We start from the raw sequence: 11,273 nt of genomic DNA on the forward strand, positions 1-11,273 counted from the left end.
TGCTTAAGATTTATTGTTAATTTGGTTACTTTGTATGAATTTTATAAGTAATCAGTTTGAATAACATTGTTAAGTCATTCTGGAAATCTGAAAATGTAACATTTAATGGGTGTGTACATTATATAAGTTGGAAAATGGCAATAGTTTTCTTTTTTTAATACCTCCTTCAAAGATATCATTTAATACAGCTGTCATCCACGGTGCATGTTCGTCTGATTTTGGGGAAGGAAAATAATTTCTGATTTGTCAGCACTTGAAATTCACCAGACCCATCCTCAATTTCTTCAAATACTACTGTTTAGATAGCAGTTTACTCGGAATTGTAAGCAAAATCTCTTTCGATATTGTCTCTTAGCCGATATTTTACTTACCTAATGCGCAAATTTGTCCTTTGATGAGGAAGCCCTTTCCATTTAATGGCCATGAGGTTTTTAACAGGAGTTTCGGAAATGATTTACACCGTGAAACACTTGGATATTGAAGTTACATATCCGAAAAAAAAGTCCGGTGATAAGAATGGAAGGTTGACCTCTGTGTGTACAAAGTTTTTCCATCAATACTTTAGTACAGCATTAATAAGTAATTGTAGGCATGATTTCCGTTGTGATTATTGTTTGATGAAAATCAGATAGAGCCAAGCCCTCAATGCAGAAATTTTTAACCGACTATCTTTTCGATGCACTTGTTGAGAAAGATCATCGATTGACTCTCGTATCCTTCCCAGGCCAACAGCATCATGAACGCGTCTACTTCCCACGTCAAAGTTCCTAAGTCTTACTAAATCATTTCTTTCCTTGAATCACGATTTATGTACCTATATTTTTGACGGATTATAAGCCAAATAAAATCTTGTAGTGCACGCAATAGCAATTAAACGTCGTTATTATCGTAGCATTCAGTGTCCTCCCATTCCTCTCTCGTCCATTTATCCTTTTTTATTTACTTTCATAACTGAATTTTGTTTAAACAGTTCTACTGTGATCATCTCAAGTTATAACTTAGTGGTTTCACATGAATTCATCAGTTATGTTTCACCTTACGGCTGAAAATTAGTTGCTAATGTCGCAAATGACTTGTCGTGCGTCATATTTTTAATTTGCTACACCGTGGTTGAATCGTTTATTTCATCCAAAAGATGCATTTTTTCCGGTTTTATATTCAACAGATAACCTTCCCTCATCGGTGGGAACGGCTTTTTCCGGCTGTCAATAGGTAAAATATTGAGTTTCCTTTGACGAATTCCCCATAAGGAACCATGTATTTCTGCTCCACCCGGGGTAATGGAATATGGCGGACCGGCTAAAGTGCCACGCCCCCCTGGCTTCACTTTCCTACCGTAGGAGGGGTAGCTAACACCCTCTCCAGATGCTCTATGGGTTAACGTGATAGCAAGATCAACAAATTTGTTTTGTGGTGTAGTGACGGCAAAAATTTACTATAATGAAAGTCAAAGCTTTAACAAGGAACCCAGATGATTATCTTCGAGCGACCAAGCGTGATATCTACAAAGGTACCCATAAGAATAATTTCGAGGACAGGTGAATGACAATCGCCTTTAAGTTGAACGGTATTGATAATTATTTATCCCATTCAAGTACCTCGGAACTACGATCCTGTCCTTCATCCATTTGAGGGTCCTAGAGAGTATACTCGCGCTTTGAATGCTGTCAAGCTTGAGCGTATATTTGCAAAGCCATTTGTTGGAAACTTGGACGGACATCGTGAGGGAGTGTGCAGCCTCGCCAAACACCCAAAACGCGTTTCACTTTTAGTTAGTGGAGCCTATGATGGAGAGGTAAGAGATTTTCATGCTTATGGAGACATGTCTGTCTTCTTGTTTTGTGCTATTTGCCCTTTCCTAGGAGACAGCATTAAATATACCTAGTAATGTTTTCAGTTGCAACTTTCATGTTTCATTTATTGTGCATGAATTCTCTTATGACAAACATTTAAATATTTGTGTTTAAGCTCTATTAAACCGTAATTTTAACGGTGAAGTTGGAACTTAATGATTGTTTGAAGACAGTTTCAAGGTAGAATAGAGTTCAGTTCTGAGAATTCCAGATTTTAGTGATTAGTTGATTGTTCATTTCGATGATCAGGCGCTTATTTGGAAACAAAGATGTAAGCAAGAAAAAACTATGAAACATTTAGGTGTCAGGGAGAAAAATGGAATAATTTATTTAGCATCACCATATATTTGTAACTGTTGGATTTTTATTTTTAGTATTTTCTATTGGCAATATTTTTTTGCTGTTATAGTATGCCTGTGTCACAATGCATTGTCATTTATAAGTTGAATGCAGGAAAATAACGGATTACCTGACCACCCAACATGACTGATCAGTGGGTATGTAAGAGGGGGGGCATTTGGATTAAAAATGCGAAACGATTTTGAGAAAGTAGTGGGATTTTGCATTTGGATTAAAAATGCGAAACGATTTTGAGAAAGTAGTGGGATTTTGCAGGAGAATAAATTCCTTCATCACAAACACATGGTTCAGGCATCACAATGGGCCGAGATATACATGAAAAAGTGAAGGGGATATGACAAGGAAATGGCAAGAATGGAAAAGGATGACTGCAAATAAAATATATGGATCAGGTAAAGAAGGATGTGAAAGAGAAGAAAAATGTAGGCGTGAAAAGATAGGCCTTCAACAGAATTGAGCGTTGAGTTCTGTCAAGCCAATCTTAGGATTATTGAGGTGTGATGATGATGGTAAGATATCAGTGAGGATTTGGTATTTGCGAGTTTTAATTACATATTTATTCAAGCGATTTGCACAACTGTCTTTCATTTTGTACTCCAATGTAATTGTTGTGAAAGATGCATTTTTTCTTTTTAGGTACGTGTGTGGGACATAGCACGTCAAGTTTGTTTGTCATCGTGGCAGGCGCACGATGGCTGGGTGAGAGGAATTTGCTTTGCACCCAGTGGAGATGGTGAAAGTTTTTGGACAGTTGGTGATGACTCCACGATAAAAATTTGGAATGCAGACTCTAAAGATGATTCAAATAGAGGTGTTGAGCCTTGTCACACTATCATCAGCAAGGTAATTTGAAACTTCCTACTTGTTCATTCATAGTTTTGAATTATGTAATTAAATGTATGTGTTTGCTAGTGAATTTACAGTATATATGTAAGTAATGAAATGTGTGTTTTTGCTATAGTGAATGGATTGAATATTGATTGATGGATGGAATATACCTGAGGAGTATGGAATTTAAAAATGTACTGGTTTAGTCTGGCATCACCACAGTCAGTTTCTATGGTTGTGACCATCATGTTTTTCAAACAAATCTGAGTTCAGCAGATTCTGTCATAGTGAATTCTACAATTATGAAGTGAACTATGAATTCATGCCAACTTAAGGGTTGCTTAAGGGTTCCCACAACTCGCATAATTTTTACTTTATGCCTGGTGTAAATTGCCAACATATTAATTCTCATAAAGTGACAAATACCAATATTGTATTCTTGTTCGGTGATTATGGAAAGCACCCACCAAAATTTTCCAAATTATTCTTCACAGTCCTAACACTTAAGAATATATTGGTGCATGGTATTGGTAGAATATTCAACTCTTAATAACTTGGTGGAAGTTATGTTACCTTTCTGGGCTAAAATTGTAATTGCACATGACTGGAGATGTAATACTGCTACTCCATAATTATGACTTTTTCCTTATGATTTCAGTCTGTTCTGACGTCAGTGAGTCACCAGTGGGATGGGCCGTTGTTGGCCACAAGTGGTGATTTCTGCCAAATATGGGAAGAAAGTCGGGATGAACCTCTTCAGACGCATTCTTGGGGTGTGGACTCCCTCTACTCAGTGTCATTCAACCCCATCCAGACCAATGTTTTGGGTAATTACTTGTTTTGATGACTTGGTACTTGTCATATCTTTATTTGTTATACAAATACTCTTGATAAATCAGATTGACTTTTTTTCTTGACGGTTATGTCAACTGTAAATGGATTGTATACTGGAAAATATCATTAGTTTTTTGTCTGATGTGAAATTCTCATTTTATCTTTCCAGCTGCCTGTGCTAGTGATCGAAGCATGATCTTCTATGATGTTCGAATGTCTGGGCCTATCCGCAAGGTGGTTATGCGCTTGAGGTCCAACAAAGTTGCGTGGAATCCAATGGAAGCCTTTGTATTTACGTGTGCTAGTGAGGATTACAAGTAAGTGTCTGGTAAAGAGGTGCATTTTATTCAAGACCTTTAGTGACCAAATTTAAGCAAATCCTTCTTGTTTTTTCAGTCTGTATTCATTTGATGCCAGAAACTTGGCTCAGCCTTTCAATGTCCATATGGACCATACGTCAGCTGTTACTGATGTTGATTACAGTCCAACGGGAAAAGAGTTTGTGTCTGGAAGTTATGATAAATCAATTCGCTTTTTTGAGCTTGACAAGGTAAGAATTCATCCATGCTATAGTAGTATGTGAACAATTGTTGTTATTTTGCTTTAATTTTTGCGGTGTATGTGTTGTGATGCTTTTCAATTTGAAACTTTAGATGATTAGGTATTTGATTGCCTTAAAAGTGAATGCAAATAACTAGTCACTCCTTCGATTATTCAGACAAGAAAGTTGATTGCTGTATATATTGTTCTGGAATCTTTGATTTGATGTTACTGGGAATTACTGGTGATGGAAATCCAGTATCGTCTTGGAAGCTTTGAAATAAGGGCATAGATAACTCTGGGAGTGGTTTTTGTATTGTTTCTTGGCTATAGTTAGGGGCATTTTCAGGTATCTGAACGGAATGAAGCCAGTTAACCTATTGGCTGAAAGAGACAGCGATTCGCCGGCCTGCGGGACTTTGCCGTAAACTTAAGAGTCGGTGATTAGCTGGTTGGATGCAGCGCTATCTTTCAACACGCCTAATTAATTAATGGAATAGAATTATTAGATGAAATCTTAACATTCGTATCACAGAAACATTGTTTTTTAGGTCAAATACATTTGCAGCTATCATTTTGCAGTATTTTTATTCTTTATCTCAAAATACATATCTACCATTTTTTAGGGGTGCGTCTTTCCGCCAGTTATCTTTACTTACTGATGAAGGCCTACCCGTTGCCTTTCATAGCCTCGTATTAGTCACTGCTTATGTAATTGTTTTCAAAGTGCTTACCTCTAGTATTTATCGGAGGAGATTTTTTGACAGTCTATTCATCTCTGCTGACGATAAGAAGGACGCATGTACAAGACGACTTCGTTTTCATGGAATCAGACGCACCCATTGAAATGACTGAAGTTTTGCTTTGTGCATCTATGAGAAGACTGACCGACAACCGTAAAGATATTACTTTGTAATATCTAGTTATCAATTTCACGATTCATTAAGTATTATTGCCTTGCAAGTGAGCAGTTTATCTCAAATTATGAACATCATTTTCTCCTGCAGATGGCCACAGAGGCCCGTCTCCCTTTCAAAATCTCCTATCAGTTTACTATTAATCCTGACGTAGTGTTGTGTTTCACTTCCACTACATGCACCTAACCTGATCCTTATACAGGTGTTTTATTTCGTTGTACTTTGCTGGCAATTGTGCTCTGCAATCAGACTCATGTCTCTGGCATTATGATACGCAGTTATTTGAGAACCTTCTTTTCTTGGTTGAAAATTGGTGAGAAGCAATTACTTAGTTATTGTTCGCTTTTTCTATCAATTTCTATCAAATGTGTATTTTTCTCACTAACTCATCAAACTCTCTTCGATGTAACGTAGCTACTAAAACGTTCGGGGGAAAATTGATGTGGATATATGAAATATGGCCTCTTCTCTCAGAAATTGATCGACGGAAAACACCGGCATTTAATATAGACGCCACCAAATTGAGAGCTCAGAAACGAAAATGTGTACGTGACAATTTGCTGCGAGTGCACCTTGCCCTCAGATTTCACATTTACTTCCATTTTTGATTTTTACTGGAATACGATACACTGCTAGGATAAATAAATTTAAATCTCGTCCACCTTGCTGTATTTTTCAATAAAATCACTGCACAGGGTGAAGAAAAATTGTGCTACGAAATTTGATCCCTGGATTGCTGATGCCGATGTGAACCAGAATTACTGATTTTACACTCCATTTTTAAACTGCAGAAAATTTCAGTCAAGTGCTATGATTGGCGATGAGATTGCTGCATTGCTGGATGCTTTAGACAACTCATGTCTTCAAAATACTTTGCCTGCCACAGATTGTGATGAATCCATCACATCCAGCAAACTTGCGGCCAATCAGAGCGCTTGGCTCGAAGTTTCTGTAGTTCAAAATTGGTGCATTTTCAACCTGAACAATATTGGTTATAGGGTGGTTTCCTATTATTTTTTTAGTGCCCAAATCAAAAGATGCCACACATGTGATGCCTCAGGGTAACATTTTTTGTGTGCGAAGACCTGCCTTCTTGAGTTTAAAGCTGAACAAAGAATACCAGGGCATTCATCGTAGGATCTTATTCAATAGTGAATGGTCAATTCCTTGAGCTTGATGTGTTGGCTACATCATTCAATGCCTCATGATGTCCAGCTGTAACTTATGTTAGTGTATGTATACATTTCTTGGTGCTGATGGAATAATCAAATGGCATTTTTTTAAATTTTGTGGTTTATGCATATTGAAGCTATGGACCAAAAAGTTCATCCTCATTATTTGGTGGTCATGGTTACTTAAGTTATTTACCACATTTCATTTGTAAAGTAGGCCGTGTGCATCATTCAACAGCAGCTCGGACTGCAGGTGGCCATTGACGACTCATTGTCAAATTTAAGTGAGAATTTGTAAAAATATAAGCCTACTCAAACGAAAAAAAAACACCTGAATTATAGGTATTTTCAAAATTGTTGTTGTTTTGCAACTATAATATTTGCATTATTATATTTTTTGCAAAGAAACTACACTGCATGTGGGCTTATTGCTGTCATAAATTCATTGTTCAATCCATAAATTTAACTAAGTATGTAAAGGTGTTATTTTAATTTTTTAAATTAATTGTTTAAGGAATTGTTAAATGATAAAAATTTAAATTTATTAGCATCATCATATTTTTATTCTTTTTTTACCAATAAAATTTTTATGTACTATTCAGCCACTTAGGTGCAAAATTTTTGCCATCTGAATTTACAATTCATAACAAAATAAATCTTGAAACATAAAATTTAAACAATTTTTTTGGGCTTGGACTTACCTAAGTAATAGCCTGTGTATCTGTGTACCTGTGTATCATATCTGTATGAATGTATTATGTAAAGTACTGGATTAGGAGTAATTGGTGTGTTGGTGTAGTGGTTACAGCATTGGACTCTGACCCTGATGGTCAGCGGTTCAAGGCTTGGTGAAGGTGAAATATTTTTCAGGCCAGAATCCAATCCTTGGCTTCTTTACTTATTGAAGAAGCCATCCCAGTGATCTGGCAGAGTAAATTGAGTGGCAAGCACCTGCTGGACTTGTATAAATGAAGCTAGTAGGTTCCTGGCTACTCATACATTTTACGCAAATTACCCTTATATTTTACTATTTTTCTGTTAATAGAATTTCATTATGGGTAATGTGTACATTTAGTTGAGGTAGATTTTACCTCCTGAATTTTCACATCAGACTAACTAGATTCATAAGGTTATGGTGTTGGAAAGGTCCAAAAAAATGAAAATTATGGTTGAAACTGCAGAGTTTAGCTGCGTACAAGTTAAGTCGTTTATTGCTGAGCAGCGAGGGGTAGTGCCAATTCCTGAGTGCTTGAATTTATTTCTGCTACTACTACTAAGTAGTGCTTGATTAATTTCACTATACATATTTCTTGGTGCATTTTTTGATAAAATCTGTGAATGCGACTGCTTTAAAATTAAAGCACTGGAAATGAAAATTCAGTATAAACCCTGCACATTTTCGATGGCTTGATTATCTAGCAAAGTAAGCTTTTTAGTAATTTCTATGAGCTTTCTGGAAATGATTTGTGAAGTTTTGCTGCAAGTTACCAAAGGAGGTGCTTATTAATGTGCACATAAGTGTGGCTCTTACATAGTCCATTATTTAATTTGCCATAACTTATTACAGTAAACGTAAACATATTTTGTAAATATTAACCAGTTTAACGTCATCAATTTAAAAAAGCGTGTGTGGATATGTAATAAAATAGTTTTGTATTGTTTTTTTATCCCAGTTGCTACATTTTATGAAAATATTTCCTCCTCATTTCTGTAATACCTGTACCACCAGTACCCCAGGAAGAAGGATAGCACTAAGAGGGCTAACATTTCTCTCCAAATTTCTGCTTTAATGTAATATTTAATCCAATGTGCAGAAATAAATATTTCGCTCTCAGCAAAAGCACAATTTATTTATTTTTTTCAATTTATTTTTCGACAGAGACTGTTCTGTTATAAAACTTATAAATGATTAGTGCTGTACATATATTTTTAAGTATTTTTTTACATTCTCTGGTTGAATTCTTTTCTTTACAGGGTCATTCAAGAGATGTTTATCACACTAAGCGAATGCAGCGGCTGACTTGCGTTTCATGGTCTTTAGATGCCAAGTATATTGCATCAGCATCTGATGAAATGAATATACGCATTTGGAAGGCTAGGGCAGCAGAGAAGCTGGGAGTTGTAAGTCCATGATTTGCCAATTTATTTTAAAGGAATGGTGTTTTGATGAATGCTCAATGCCTGCTACCAGTGTAATTCACAGCAGATCTAGTTTAATGAGCTATAACTAGCTCTAAATTGAAATTGATATTTGGAAAAATGAATATCTTCTCTAAATCCCTAGTAATTATAAATAAACTATTTATAAATAAAACTAAATCAATGACCAGATTTTTTCCATTTGCTTACAATTATCTCGTTCAGATAATTATTTTGCCAGATAAAGTTTTAGCAGAGCTTATTATTATTTAAGTTATTGCAAATTATTTTGAAATTTCATTAAACTTCATTAAATTTAAAATAATATGCTGTAAGAAGGATTTAAAAATCAATAATAGCTCATCATAACATCCACTATGCAGTAATATATATGCTGGTGACGTTATTCAGGTTGCTAAATTGTTATTGTTAGCCAAATCACAATTTGTTTTCTCCTGTAAATTTATGCATGACCAGGACCTCTATTGGTGGAAATATGGCAGTTAAATAATGAATAATAATAAAATCTGAATATGTTGAATGAAATTGAAGTATCTTATGTATTAATTCCATATCTTTTGGAGATTGAGTGAAGTTATTTATGAAAATTGTACTCCAAGAAAATATACTTATGTATTCAGCTTATGCCATATGTATTTGCTAAAATTAAAGTGTATTTGCTAAAATTAAAGTTTCTAATTGTGTAGTTCACCATGTGTAATCTTTTTATCAGCCACTGACTTTGCATTTATAAAAATAGTTCAATTATTGATAAATAGCGGCCTGCCCAAATTTTTATTTTGGATCGCATATTCTTACATTTTTGTAATTCATGATCTCTTTGGATAATATTTTATTTTCTAATCAGGGTTTTTCTATGTTTTGCACGTATGTTGCATGATTGTACCTGAGTAGGAATGTGCCGAATGTTTAATGTTCCTGTATGCATTTATGCTTCTCTTTCTTCCAGCTCAAACCTCGTGAGAAGAGAGCTTTGGAATATTCTCAAGCATTGAGAGAGAAGTTTGCTTTTCATCCACAAATCAAGAGAATTGCACGTCATCGGCAGGTTCCCAAGCACATCTACAACGCTCAGAGAGAATTGCGTGCCATCAAGGACAAGACCTCGCGCAAGTACGTAAAACCTTTTTATTTTATATATTTTGTGCTTGCAATGCTTGCTGTTTTGAGAGGAAGTATTGCTGCAAGTAGGTCATAATTTTGCAAGGCACCAGGGTCGAACCACCACTCACAACCCATTGTAGGGGATAATTTTTCGCTCAGAAATTATTTTATTGCATTTAAATGCAATTTCACTTCTGAGTTCCATGTTATGGTGAGAGTTTCTCTTTATCCTGATCTATAGCCTTGTTATCACACTTTTAAGTGGGTATTGTCATAAGCTGTGAAGCTTATCAGAAGCAGGAATGGCGTGCATGCCTGGCTTGGCCTACATACGTTCTAATTTAGCATCATTTAGCTTATCAGGGATATCAAATCTGACTGGTTGTTAACAGTGAGTTATCAGGCATTGATTATCATTCTTTGTCCAACAAAATTCATAAATTAGGGTAAGAAGGTACATAATCAAAATATGTTTGTACATATATGAGCATCATCAGTAAATAAATTTTATTGCCGTAAGACATCCTAATGCAAAGGCATGCCTGATCACAAATACATTCTAACCATTAGAGACAGGTGAATACCTTAATAATGGAGTCCAATGTAGTTGCTTTCTTTGTGTATCACATGATCAATCTGTGTGAGCTCTTTGCTCATCTTGAGGCAACGCAGCATGCAAAGTACCTCATTATAACAAAGCCCATTGTAAGAAAACAGTTTAAAAAAAGCAACTTCTTCAGATGTCACTGTTACCATATATTGGGTTTTTTTTGTTTGGACCATCTTAATCTTTGATATTTCTTAAGTTTATTCATTATTCTTTCATTTGCAGGGATGCTAACAGACGAGCTCATTCCAAACCTGGGACTGTTCCTCATGTGCCTGAAAGGAAAAGGCACGTTATTGAGGAAAAGGAGTAATCTATACCAAGTTATGTGGACCAAATGTGTTATAATTTTTCTTTCGTTTGTGCCTGTTTTACTAAAGGACTGTTTTCAATGCTTGATAATTTTGTTTTGTGATAAATTTTGCTACAAAAGTATCTAAATACATGAGTGAATTATTATTCTTACATTGGTGAGAAGCCCTCAGAAAAGGTGATTTTCATGAACTTGAAAGCTTTTTCATGACCATTTTTTCAGTTAGTACAATCGTAGATTTACTATAAAGAAAATTACACAAGGTGAGTATAAAAAGGAAATAATTATATGTAATGGCAAATACTTTCTCTACATCAGTGTCTAATTGAAGATGAGATGTAGCATCGTGCATACTGCATAGTTATAACTCAATTGCTGTGAGGATGCTAATTGAGAATTAATAAGTTAAAACTTTTAGCTGCAGCAATTGAATTAAAGGTGCTTATCTAGTATACAGTTGAGTTTAAGCTAAGTTTTGATTCAGGAAAGCAGGGTGGTAATATTGATCATTATCAAGAGGATATATATTGCAAATGCATTGTGTGATCAAAAATAGGCATTTTCCGAGCCTCTACCTTACTCCTC

At 35.4% G+C, this 11,273-nt stretch overlaps 1 protein-coding gene across 2 annotated transcripts in view; it reads left to right on the forward strand.

The window, feature by feature from the left end:
• LOC124163678 (DDB1- and CUL4-associated factor 13) overlaps positions 1–10,818 on the forward strand; it is a 24,595-nt gene extending 13,777 nt beyond the window's left edge. The window contains exons 2-10 of one of the 2 annotated variants that reach the window (XM_046540738.1): positions 1,377–1,510; positions 1,596–1,795; positions 2,850–3,056; positions 3,700–3,868; positions 4,045–4,192; positions 4,272–4,425; positions 8,479–8,625; positions 9,614–9,777; positions 10,601–10,818. In XM_046540738.1, coding sequence (XP_046396694.1) covers positions 1,441–1,510; positions 1,596–1,795; positions 2,850–3,056; positions 3,700–3,868; positions 4,045–4,192; positions 4,272–4,425; positions 8,479–8,625; positions 9,614–9,777; positions 10,601–10,688 — 1,347 coding nt within the window. In that variant the 5' untranslated portion in view covers positions 1,377–1,440 and the 3' untranslated portion in view covers positions 10,689–10,818. The remainder of the gene's footprint in view (positions 1–1,376; positions 1,511–1,595; positions 1,796–2,849; positions 3,057–3,699; positions 3,869–4,044; positions 4,193–4,271; positions 4,426–8,478; positions 8,626–9,613; positions 9,778–10,600) is intronic. The other variant, XM_046540739.1, reaches the window with a different exon arrangement.
• Positions 10,819–11,273: the final 455 nt, after the last annotated feature.

Source organism: Ischnura elegans, chromosome 8, assembly GCF_921293095.1.
Source record: "Ischnura elegans chromosome 8, ioIscEleg1.1, whole genome shotgun sequence".
Taxonomy (NCBI): Eukaryota; Metazoa; Arthropoda; class Insecta; order Odonata; family Coenagrionidae; genus Ischnura; species Ischnura elegans.